Source organism: Lepisma saccharinum, chromosome 5 (assembly GCF_977018435.1).
Source record: "Lepisma saccharinum chromosome 5, izLepSacc3.1, whole genome shotgun sequence".
Taxonomy (NCBI): Eukaryota; Metazoa; Arthropoda; class Insecta; order Zygentoma; family Lepismatidae; genus Lepisma; species Lepisma saccharinum.
The window spans coordinates 36,642,450-36,656,161 of NC_139233.1; the positions used below are offsets into that span (position 1 = coordinate 36,642,450).

The 13,712-nt window shown below is 36.9% G+C and overlaps 1 protein-coding gene across 1 annotated transcript in view; it reads right to left on the reverse strand.

Annotated features, from left to right (window-relative positions):
- The window catches only part of Plc21C (Phospholipase C at 21C), a 104,588-nt gene that overhangs the window by 9,131 nt on the left and 81,745 nt on the right, over nt 1-13,712 (reverse strand). Inside the window, exons 22-24 of the mRNA XM_083122433.1 lie at nt 9,855-10,027; nt 6,747-6,891; nt 377-608 (exon numbers count right to left, since the gene is read on the reverse strand). Coding sequence (XP_082978559.1) covers nt 408-608; nt 6,747-6,891; nt 9,855-10,027 — 519 coding nt within the window. The 3' untranslated portion in view covers nt 377-407. The remainder of the gene's footprint in view (nt 1-376; nt 609-6,746; nt 6,892-9,854; nt 10,028-13,712) is intronic.

A 13,712-nucleotide genomic window follows, 5' to 3' on the forward strand; every position in this document is an offset into this window, starting at 1 on the left:
TAAAACATTGAATTTTTATGTACAACTCTTACGTCATTACGAATTCTTGTAGGGAAGTTAGAATGCATTTTGAGACCGTGTTTGGTAGGGTCCCACACATTCTCGATCTCAGCCTGTGTAAGTAAATAAAATACAGCCAATACTTTCTGATACTGTGCCAATCACAGGCATTGGTGTATATATGGCACTATCATATTATTGTTATTTCCGTACTCATTAACTTGTAATTTCTAATATGTGCATTATTATGGATATAAATCCTTCGTTTGGTTACAACATTACGTTTTTGCATGAAAATATGGAGTGAATAAAGAAGTTCTAACCATAAATGGTATAGGCAAACTACAAGGATAGCTAAAGAAAAGAAAAAAAATACCTCGATCGTCTCGCTGATCGTCCTGCAGATGTCACTGAACAGCACTGTCACCTGCTGCATTTGGTGATGATGGTGATTGAGGATCGTCTGTCGCTGGACTTGACACAGATGGCACCTGACTGTCCTCAGCTGTGCCACTTGAAGTAGACGGCATCTGGGAATCATCTACTGCAGTGTTTGACGAAGGTAACTGCTTCCCTTGCTCGTATTCTTTGGTAATAAGCTCATAAGACTAAAAATAATAACAACACAAATTAAATTTGTTAGTTTTTCAAAGTGTACAATTATCACACACACACACAAAATATATATACACAGTGGAACCTCAATTTTGAGTTCCCAGATTTTCTTTACACCTTGATCACCTGAAAATCATAAAATCAACATTCAACTGTAGTGAGGATAAAGTACACTTAATATGCTTGCTAACTAGGTGCAAAGGTTCTTATGAAAGTGATTCGACATAGAAGTGAATGATAATCAACACACATGTTTGTGGCAAAAAAAATTGATAAAATTTATGACCGACTTACAATTACCAGCTCGGTCTTCCCAGAGATTTTTTCTTGCTCTCTGAAAACAACACAACTGTCTCTATCCGGCAAACTACTTTCCCACGAAACCAGGCTTACATTTAACCAATGAACCCACTCTCTGATATGGGGAACAGTATGGTCCCGCAATAAACTGTGATCGCCCTTCATATTCATTTGAACCAGTCACCATAAAATTTCGTGCTCTGCAGAGGGTGGAAGGTTAAGAATTTAGAGGAGGACCATTAATCCACCGAGCTCCAGAAGCGTAATTTATATATATCCAACCAAATCCTGCTGGAACACGACTCTCAACTTTATCGTAAACTTTGAGGACAAGGAGTGCTCTGTTCCCTTAAAGCTGAATGTCTCCGAGGCGTTGAGAGTCCTACTTACAGACTCGTAAAGACAATGACTACCTCTGTTCCAGTGATAAGAACCAACCCTCCCGGAGCAAGCAGACCTAAACAGAACTGGCATCTCAGCACATATCACGAGCTGAGAAGAAGACATAATTTCCACAAGCCCGCTAGCCAGTCTGGCCCCTTGACAGTAAGGTGACAACAGAAAAAGTGCTGGATGATGAACCCCGACCTCGCTCGAGAAAATTTCTTTCCGCAACTGGAATTAAGACTGCCACAAGGCACATAAGTTAATCGTGTGTCAAAGTGAAGTGCTCGCAGTGAACTTGTGAATGACTTAATTTAATTAGAGCCAGATACTTCTTTATTCTCCAGATCAGCCCTCGAACAAGGCTCCGTTGTGTATCCATGCAAGGCTATCATCCCTTCTCTCATCAATCCCCAGTGCCAACAAGTGGGCGGGGCTTAATCACACTGACCAATAAGATGGAAAGATTCCCCCCCCCCCCATCGAGTGTGACGAGATGGAGAAAGCTCAGGAGAAAAACCGTGTAAAAAGGACAGTTTGAGGTACATCGCAGGGAGACACTTCAAAAACAGTTTCCGTGCATAGCTTAGAGCCACAAGATGCTTCAAGAGAACACTCTCTCATCAGCATTTTTACATATTGGAGGGAAAAAGACTTTCTCCTCACTTGAACAAGTTTGGATACTGTACTTAAAGTTTCATTTTATGTGCTGTGCTTGATAGTTTAGTTCATTGTTTTGTGCACAACGCTCACCATCAGCAGCCTGCGTTAGTCTGCTGTCTTTACCCAGTGCACTATGGGTAAGTGATTCACTTATCAACAGCACAAGTGGTGAAGGTGAGCGGTGATGTGCTGTGAGGCATTGTAAATATGAAAGACCTCTATTAAATATTTCCTTCCAACATTTCACGTATCCTGATTTTCTTATGTACAACAACAAATATAATTAACAGCTGGCTTGAAACTCAAGACCGAACACCACAGAACTTAATCGTCTATGATTTTCGGCCAGATCTGAATCGTATGGGTATGACCTCCTCATATTTGATCTGGTACACATGTAAGGTGTCTTTCAGGGTTCTTTTTAGATGTTGTCATATTAATTACTGAACACCCATGCCTGGTAAACAATTTATTGATTCGAAACACCCCTTCTCGTTTATAAATTTTTGGTGCAAAATAGAATGAATTTTGGGTTCAAATGTGGTATATACAAGGAGTGTCACAATTATTGATCATAATTCTCGATTAAATTACCATCTGAGTGCTAGTATCCCTTCCAATATGGCTGCTGTATGTAGAATAGATCCGTTGCTTGAATAGATCCGTTGCTTATGTTCACTCGTTCAGTTAGTAGTAGATAGTACTAACATGTGGTCATGGCTATTATGGAAGAAACTAGGGATGTGACGAAGCTGAAAATTTACCGATGCTGATGTACTCACCGATAATTTTTGGAACCGATGCCGATATTTAACAGATTCCGATACATAAGATTATTAAACAGAAATGGGATATTATTTTTTGCATGACAAAAATAAATTTGGTATGTACATTTCTATTGCATATCATATGTATATACATATATATTCTCAAGAGATGCGAATGTACATTTGCATCTACAAAAGGTTATGTGAATCTAGATATTTAACATTAGCACACAAGCAGTTCTTTGATATGCAAAATGAATTCCTGTTCGGCAAGATTCAACTTCAGAAATATGAGATTTGGAAGCACTTCAGGAAGTAACCTACTTTTTCTCTTATCGCAAATCTGTTCAGCAACACTGAACACTCAATCACTGAATACTGATGCAGCAGGTATGCCCAAGTATTTTCTCAGGACTTGGTTCAGGTTTGAATATTCATTTTTGAATTTCCAATACAACAGCAGATCCTGGTTCAGCAATGTACTGTTTTATTTCCGATTTATTGTTAGGTTGATCCTCTGAATGAGAGTTTGCAATAATTTTATTACAAAAACTCTACAATAATGACGAATCATAACCAAATTTTCAATAAATCTTACAAGACTAGAATATAAAACTTATTAGAAGATAAAACTCTAGTATAATCTGTACCGGTTTAAATATCAGATTTTTGCCGATTGCGATACTGATGCCGATGTGTCAATTTCGGCCGATTTTCATACATCTGTAATCGGCTTCGGCACATCCCTAGAAGAAACGTTGAAGTTACGTGATATTTTTAAATATTGAGAATACGATGTGAATACCAGGAACTATAACAAAGGTGGAACTGTGCTGATAATGAAGCATTTATGATAGGCAAAAATAACACAGAAAATGCAGACGAAAGTAATATTATATATATTTATATATATATGCAGTGGTCCTTCAAAGCAGTGCTGTATCATCTGCACCTCATGTGGCAACTGAAGCTCTCGGAAATGATTTGAAAATAAAGCAATTGACCTGTACTCAAAAAGCACAGGGGAAGGGGGGGGGGTGTCCTGGGTTCAAATCCCAGCCTGGGCATGGGTGTTCTTTGTAACTGTCCTTTCATTCATTTCATCATATCATCACTCATCTTCATCTTCGCAATTAGCCAAAAGTGGCAGAAAAGCAAAATAAAATATGCCAAATCAATCAATCACTCATTGAAAAGTTGGGCAGGAGAAAATTGTGAACATATTGTTGCAGTTCTTCTTCCAAATAGGCAGGCTGGTTTAATAATAATAGAATTCACAATTTCATGACCAGGCTATCTTCACTGAAAAAGGACATAGTACTAAATAAAATAGCAATATTAGGATGTCAATTTTCTTATTCTGGTTGCATTTCAAACATTAATTCAATGTCAAACTATTCATTTTCGCACTTAGACTTGCGCCTGATCCAAATTTCATACATAATACATTGTTTATCTGGATGCATTTGGCAAGACACTTCATGACTTTTCGAAAAAAAAAAGTTTTATTTATGAAGTACAAATTGAAATTTTACTTTCATGGTAATATATTATCATCTTTCAAAAAATAAAGTGAGCAGACTCATGCATTCTTTGTTGCTACATTTCAACGTTATCCCCTATCTAGTCTCCTGTTAATCAATTCTGTTTTCTCTGATTAATTTACAAATTTCATTTTGTTGATTCCACGAGATGGAAACACATGAAAACTTTTCACTTGATCTGACCCATAAAATGATTTAGAGCCAAAAAAACTCAACAGTAGTCCTTTCTTGCATCTTCCCCATGCTTTGAACAACTTCAATACAACATAGTGTCCTACATACAGTATTTCCTCAAATCTCACCAGATTCTTAATGAAACCTACCTTACTGTCATTCGAAGTAGTCCCCTCCCATTGCTATGCACTGTTGAGAACAGCTGTTCATGTCCTGGAAACTTTTAGAAAAGTCTTCTTTCGGGATGATGTTCAAGACCCTGTGGCTGTGTGAGGGCGAGCATTGTCATGTACGAGAAACCATGAACCTTGTTGTGAGTACTGAGGTCGTACCCGTTTCATGAAATGCCCCAGAATTTCAACATACCTAGTAGCATTCATTGTTGTTCCCTCCGGTAGGAATTCCTTGTGGATCATGCAATCACTGTCAAAGAAAGTGATGAGCATTGTCTTGATGCGTGATTTTTCCGCTTTGACAACCACTATCGTCCGACAGTTTCTGGCTAAGAAGGGGGTGGTGCAAATTGACCATCCACCATACTTGCCACATATGAATCCTCCAGATTTCTTTCTCTTCCCATGCCTCAAAATCGCTTTGAAAGGTCAGAGATTTGAGGATATTCCGGACATCCAACGGAACATGACGAAAGAAGACTTTCCTAAAAGTTTTCAGGACATGTACAGCCATTCTCAACGGTGCATAGCCATGGGAGGGGACTACTTCGAAGGACAGTAAGGTAGGTTTTATTAATAATTTGTCTACTTTTGATATTCAGGATCATTCACAGAACTTTATTGTCAGAGGTTGTAGAACTTCTTTTGTAATTCCATTTGTACCAGCTCTATCCACCAAACTCTGATGCATCCTAGAAATGGGGTTGGGAGATAAATGCATATCTGCCATATTCATCTGCAATTTTTGTGTTTCAGAAGCTTTTGAACGGTAAAAGATTACGAAGCATGGAATGCACTTAATTTTATTATCAAAAATAATTCAAGGTTACAAGATGTTGTTTTCTCTATTTCAACCTTACGTATTACCGGCCTTCACCATCTACACCCCCCCCCCCCCCAACACACACACAGAATATTAACAATGTAAAGGTTTGTGCAATTCAATGTATCCAAAAATTCAAATTCAATTCAATTGAACAGTATATATATTTAATTTAAGGTGCTTAGCTTACATTTGCCATTTTGCATACTGAAGACTAGAAATGTATCTACAAACACAAGTCACAAATGTTACGTGATTTAGTAATCTACAATAAATTGTTAATTGTATAAGAATTTCAAATTTACCTAATCAACTTCAAGATATCTTATCTTGCAATAATCTTCCGCTTGACAGATATATTGTTCAGCAAAGGTCAATAACAAAGTAAACATTTTGAGAAAATTCAGTTTTATTTTTCACACAGCTATCTTTTCCTCCTTGATAAAAGTAAAAGCTAAACTGTAAAAAACTTGTTTCAGGGCATTAATAAATATGTATAAATTGAATGGGATTTGGATTAATAAAAGTTGCACTTTTTCACGTCTACGGAGAAAAATTCAAGCAGAATCCACACATAATTCCTGGAGCTAATAATTCATGCATAATTCCTGGAATTTCAGGAATTCCTGGTGAGTAGCCACCTTGTATTTACACAAACGGAATTTAACTGAAATAATCTGTAATTTTTCATGTTGAATTTCTGAAAAAAATAAAAATAAAGAAAGAACATGTATGTATTAAAAAAAGAAATAAAAATAACAAATATTGCAGCAAATTAATAAAAAAAATGGGTTCCAGCTACTGGTATACAATAAAAACCACAGCAAAGCAGGTAACTGCCATATACACATTTAGCAGTAAGCATTCAATTGAAGGTGCATAATTTATTCAGCCTAACTCATAACTAAGAAATGCTGAAGGCTCTTACAGTGAGAAACAGTATGTTGTACGACTATAATCGATATACTCAGTGCTTTTATTCCTGTTGGCATTGCAACAATATATCACACTGGCACTTTTGTTCATAGGTGAGAAATAAGGAATGCAGATAAATATTGTATGTACAATCGTACCTACATGGTCCCGGGTTCGAATCCCGACCCAGGCATATGGGTGTTCTTTATGAGTGTCCCTTCATCAATTTAATCGCATCATCACTCATCCTCATCATCGCAATTAGCCAAAACATCCCTTGTGTCAACTTAGCAAAATGAATTCTGAAGGGTATCAGAACCTCTTACCCCAGAAGAAAATAACTGGTTACACCAATATAAAAACATATGAAGCTACAAAAACACTTTACCTTCATCTTTTCTTCCTCCAACTGCAACCTTATCTCATCATACTGACCCACCAACTCTTCTTTTTTCTTCTCGTACAGCTTACGCAGTTGCAGTCTTTCTTTCACTCCTTTTTCAATCATGCTGGTGTTCACTTCACGTTTAATTCTAAAGAGAACGGAGATTACGTGTATAATAATACTTTAGCCCCATAGGAACATGTTGCTTAATTTGAACAGTGAACATACTATCTGTATGAATTAGGACTGAGCCAATACTGATACCAATGAATTAGTATCACCCTATACTTTTTTGGAGTCTAGAAATCTCAGTGGGGTTCACAAAAATGACTCGCAACACTTTTATGCAGTCTAAATATCTCAGGAATTAAACAATGCAAAATTTTCTTTATTATTCTGCAACAACATTGTGGTGAGAAATGGATTTTGTGATTACTTTTTTTTTTAAATCATTACTTTATGTGAAATTATGAATATATAGCATATTGGTTACGTGCGTATTACTATTTATAAACAAAAATACATTAGAGTATTAAATTTCGTCTACTTACGTCAGTGAGTATATATTCGTTGCAAACTATGTTTCGGAAGCTTTACTGCTTCCTTCTTCAGGTGGTTGTATTTTAGGCTCGGAACATCAAGACACGTCGGAGAAGTGTCATGCGACGATACTAGGTAAAAGGTTGGGGTTAAAAACACTTCATGGTGTTCGACACATACAGATTTAAAACTACCTTTGTTAAAAACCCTTAAAACTCATGAAAAACAAATTAAAAGTGACCGTTGGAAGCCCTAGCTCCTTGCCAAGGTGAAGCGAGCGGGTAGCTGGCACCGCGCTATGGGGTTGTGAGGTACTTCCTCTCCCACGAGTGGTCCCTCCCCTTTTTTCTTCCATCACCAATCCAAGGAGAATTCACGTTCCACTTTGGTTGCTTTCTTTACCTCAGAGGTGACATGGAATCCTATCAGGGCATTTTCGTTATTCATATTGTCCCATTTTTTAAAAAAGCTAATTCATACATCATCCAAATTGCAGTCGTCTCGGTGCAGTTTATTTGTTTCCTGCACAAATAAGTGCCGTTTTGTATACGTTCCTATCCAATTTACTGTTACTTCTTTTGATAACCTCCCTTTTCATGATTCTATGAAACATGCGTGTTAGATGGGGAGAACATGATAAGAATATCAAGGAAAGGGATCCGAAAATGGGGCTTGCAGAGCACGTAATAAATAGTGGGCATAGGGCATAATTTTATTTCAGCCACATAAATCTGTATGTATCAAACACCATGAAGTGTTTTAACCCCAACCTTTTACCTAGTATCCTCGCATGACACTTCTTCGACGTGGCTTGATGTTCCGAGCCTAAAATACGACCACCTGAAGAAGGAAGCAGTAAAGCTTCCGAAACGTAGTTTGCAACGAATATATACTCACTCACGTAAGTAGACGAAATTTAATACTCTTAACGTATTTTTGTTTAGAAATTATGAATATTTTAAAGCAAAACTCATAAGTTTCTATGGTATATTTTCAATAAAAAACTTATACATTAAAATTTATATATTCTGGACATCTTTGAATTGTTACAAATTTCAAGTATTGGCATCAATAAGAGTATCAGCATTGGTATCAGTATTGATTCAAAGTGGAATCAACTCAGCCCTAGTATGAATACATTTAAAGTTTAATCCTTAAGGAAGTTTTTTTTATATATTTTACTTCACATAAAGCTTGGATGAGATCGGAGATGAAAAGTGGCCTAAATTTTATTTCTGTTGCAAAAATTCTACATCAGACAAGGCAAAATAAAAGGGGGGGAGAGGGGGATAAAGTTGTCCCCATTCTACTATCCCATGAAGGTAGTGGAAGTAGGACTCCACATATTTTTGATCTTGACTACAGTGAAGTGGTATGAATGTGGTTACTTTTACCTTCAGATAACCACTAAAATGTGGCTAACCATACGTACGTAATTATAGGAAAAAAATCTGATATTAGTAATGGTATGAGAAATATTCAACATTTCACATGCAATTATATTTTCACATACAGCTACCATTCTACTTCTTTTTTTTTTTGGCTTGCTCAATGATTTTCAGTCACTCTTGTCTTCTGCAACCATGGGCATCTGGAAAAGGGGGGAGGGGAAGGGCAGGCCATGGCCTGCCCCTGGAAAATGAAAGTCAACAAAAATTTATATATTTCACACATATAATTTCATTTCAGCCACAATAATATGTGTTAATTATTGCACGAACATCGTAAATTCAAATTTAAGCAATGTTTTTTTGAGGGAACAACACTATTATTGGGGAAAATGTGCATTGTTTGCCCCCCTGGAAAAAAATACCTTCCTTGCTCCCTCCTGGAAAAAATCCTGCGGACGTCCATGTCTGCAACCCCTTTTCCAATTCTGTATCTTCATTGTTCTCAGATCTTTAAAAACATAATCTCCCAATTTAATTTTTGGCTTTCCTTTTGGTCTTGTTTAGATTGGGTTTCATAAGGTTATTTTCTTTGTTATGTTCATTGCTGCTACCATTAAAGAAGTGATACAGTGGGACCCCAATTTTACATTCCCATATTTTACATTTTCCTGCAAAAACATAAAATCGAGGTTTTACTGTATTTCATGCTACAAAAATTCACAACTAGAGTTCAGCCAATACCGATGTATCAGTTTTGGACGATTCTTTTTGGGTGTGAAACATAGTGCTAGAATAGTTTAAAGCACTACACAATGGATAATGTTCAATTGGGGAATTTATGCAAAATTCGAAGTTTACATTTATTGTGCACCAGTATTGTGTGAAAAACTGGATTTTGTGATTACAATATACTGATGTAATTCTTGAAGCAAAACTTTAGTAAATTGATGTATATAATAAGAGTGGATACAAATTAATCAATATTTTGAACAATTTTCAAGTATTGGTACAAGTATTGGGGAATTAGTCAGAGTATCATCGTCAGTATGCATACCAGTTGAGCCCTAGTCACAACAAACATGTAAGGGCACCAGGAAAGTGCACTTTTCGGTAAAACATGTTGAAATTTTCTTTCTTATTTGTTGGTGATGAGAAAAATAGCAATGATCTCCTGACTTACCTGACCATTTCATCCTTATCCTTATGAATCTTTGACAGTGCTTTTATCTCATTGTGGCGTATCACTTGCAACTTGTCCATTACTTCAGACGTCTTGTGTTCAAATTCATCCTTCAACACTTTCAAGTTTGTATCCTGTGCACTATTGATGCTTTTTGAAGCTGCGTTGAACACCTGAAACATTTGTAGATGTATTGATTATCAGAATGTACTAAATTCAAGGGAAAAATATTAAAAATACTAGAAAGACAAATGGATCATTTATTCAGAGTTTTGTAATTTTATGCCATTACTCTACTTGTAATTTTTTAATTCACAACCATAACTTACAAAATAATACAATAAATGTTACTTTTAAAGTAGAGCTGAGCTGATACTTGTGTATTGATATTGGCCATTACAAGTGGTATCGATATCAGAAAGTATTTGTTGGAATTTAATTGCTGATATCAACTGATACTTTCAGGAGTCTAAATACCCTGCAAATTATGCACAATTCAAAATTTTCTTTATTTTTGCAACAATATTATGAAAAATATTTATATTCTGAAAATGCAATAAAAATATCAAATAAAAGGTCACTACTTACGATAATGTGTCTCCTCCTTTGAAACTGCTATGTTTCAGAGGTACAACCGACTTTTATACTCAGAGAAGTGTTTCTCGATGTTCCACAGGAGGAGGCAGTTGTACCTCCAAAACGTAGCAGTTTCAAAGAAGGAGACTCACAATATTATAGGTAGTAACCTTTTATTTGATATCTTTACTGTGTTTTCATAATAGAAATATTTTTTTAATATTTGTCAACTGTGAGTAATTCGCACAAAACCAATTATGAATATGCAACAATATTACAGGGAAAAATGAATCTGATGATTAAATTGTTATCTAATGTAAAATTATGAATATTTTAAAGCAAAACTTTGGCAGATTGCTGTGGTGTAATTCTAACAGAAAGCATCAGTATTAAAGTTATGTACATTCTGGATTGTTTTCAGTTATTACAATTTTCAAGTATCCGTATCAGCGATAATTAGTACAAATATCAGCCTTGGTAGTATTGGTATTAGTGTCAGTTTCAAGTGGCATCAGATCTGTCCTATTTTAAAGTGTGTTTTCATGTACAGCCAACGGCAAAGATAATAGTAGGCAAATTGTCCATCCCTATTTTAATTCTTTTTTGCTCTACAACCTGTGCTCCTTGAAGGAACGGAATTCCTCTGATTCAAAGCAGAAATCATCCTCAACTTATTGTCACTTATATTTAAACTCGTTATTATCACAATGTTGAAAACAGACTGAAAATGGTCATGGACAATTCACCTACCATTTACTCTATGTGATCAAAAGTATCCGGACACACCGCAAAACATGTGTTTATCATAGAGGGCGACACAGTACTGCCATCTACTGCGTGGAACACATAGTCAGCGAACTCAGTAGTCTGCAGACAGTGTGAGACAGCAGTATGGGATGGTCTGAGGAACTCACAGACTTTCAACGTGGTCAGTTGGTTGGGTGCCACTTGTGTAGGAAGTCTGTGTGTGAGATTTCCACCCTCTTAAACATTACTCTGTCCACTGTTTCCGATGTTATAGAGAAGGGATGTGTACAACCCAAAAGCGTGCAGGCCAACCTCCCATGTTGACCTCCAGAGACCATCGAGTGTTGAAAAGGGTCATACAGCATTATCGTCAATCATCCATCACCACCAACACACAGGAATTCCGAACTGCATCAGGATCTACTCCAAGCACCATTACTGTTTGATGCAAGGTGCGGCAACTTGGTTTCCATGGCCGAGCAGCTACCCATAAGTCAAACATCACACAGACAAATGCCAAACGCCGCCTCGTGTGGTGCAAGGAGCGTCAAGACTGGACCACAGAACAGTGGAAAACCGTTGTGTGGAGTGATGAATCACAATACACAATGTGGTGATCCAATGGTAGGGTGTGGGTGTGGCGAATGCCTGGTGAACGACATCTGCCAGCCTGTATAGTGCCGACAGTGAAATTCGGAGGTGGTGGGGTAACAGTGTGATCATGTTTCTCCTGGAGGGGGTTTGGCCCCCTTGTTGCTTTACATGGCAATGTCACGGCACAAGCTTACGTTGACATTTTAACAGCTTTCATGCTGCCTACCGTCCAAGACCAGTTCGGGGATGACCATTGTGTCTTTCAATACGACCGATCACCCGTCCATACTGCAGGGCTTGTGGGGGAGTGGTTTGACGACAACAACGTCCAACTAATGGACTGCCCTGCGCAGAGTCCTGATTTGAATCCCATAGAACATCTCTGGGATGTTTTGGAATGCCGACTTCGTTCTAGACCACACCGATTCACATCAATACCTCTTCTCAGTTTGGCGCTCTGCGAGGAATGGGTGCCATTCCTCAGGAAACCTTCCGGCACGTGATTGAAAGTATGCCTGTGAGAGTGAACGCTGTCATCAAGGCTAAGGGTGGGCCAACACCGTATTTACTGCCAGTGTTCCCGATGGAGGGTTGCCCAAACTTGTACTTTATTTTCAGGTGGGTGTCCGGATACTTCTGATCACATAGAGTATTTTGCCGTTGGGTGTACAGTGTGTGTGTGTCTTGGTGGTATAAGCTTGAAAAAACTCTGGGTAACCACAACAAAAAAATCATACAAGAGAAAAAAAACAACTTTAAAAGTAACACTGATTGTAATATATAACAGTGGTTGTGCAAACTTTAAACCTTAGGTGTTGGGGCCAATTTCCCAGCCTAAACACCAGGAGCATTTTCAAACAGGAAAGTTGAAATCCCCAAGATTTGAATAATATTTTTTATCTTGGAAACTATGATGCTAGAGTTACAAATGATACCTCGTTTTGTTCAATGAAGATTAGGCTATAACCCTATAGTCAAAAAACTATTTTTTTTTTTTTTACAAAATTTGATTTTTGTCAGGGCTCCACGTAAGCTATGCCAGGACAAGAGGGTTCAAAACCATACCTACGTATTGCTCGATATGTGTTCTATTCTCGTGACAAGAATTGCGCACTTGCTGCTGATACTTTCGGAAAAAAAAATCTATTATAAAAGCTGTACTTTTCTTCTTTGGCAGGAAATTTAAAATTCCATATTTATTTTAATATCTTGGATACTATGAATGCTAGGGTTAAAAATTATATCTTGTTTTCTTTAGTACAAACTAGGCTACAAGCCTTTGCTCGAAGAAACCTATTTTTCATTTATCAAGTAGATGTAAGTATTTCTTTTTTAATGTTTTTTATGCAATTTGAACCAAACCAAGTCAGACGTGATTGTTCAAAATGGTACCTGCATATTATCTGATATATGTTTCACTCTCGTGGCAAAAATTGTGCACTTGCTGCTGATACTTTTGCAGAAAAAAAATCTAATATACAGGTCTTGATTTTCTTTTCGGTCAGAAATTACCTACACCTCCCCCAAATAGAGTCAAAATGAAATTAAACTTTAGTAACTGCTAATGACTAGAGCCACATATTTATGGTGAATACTAGATGAATATTTCAGTATAAAAACTATTTCGGGATCAAAATAATATATAAAATGGCATTTCGGTGTTACAATCGTGAATAAAAACCTAAATTTGATTTAAAAACTACATGTATTACACAAAATTAGCATTTCACTTCTAATAGCACATTTATATAGTTATCAGAGTATAAAGATTATTCCTGTGTAAAGGAGTCCATTTTTGCTTCTCAAATATTTACAGCAGAATTAACCTTTTGGATCCCAAGCGTCTCGATCGAGATACCCAAATGTAAGCCTCACAGTCCCAAGCATCTCGATCAAGATGCTGTGTCAAGGTCGTAGTTTTTACGTTATAACTTTTCTATT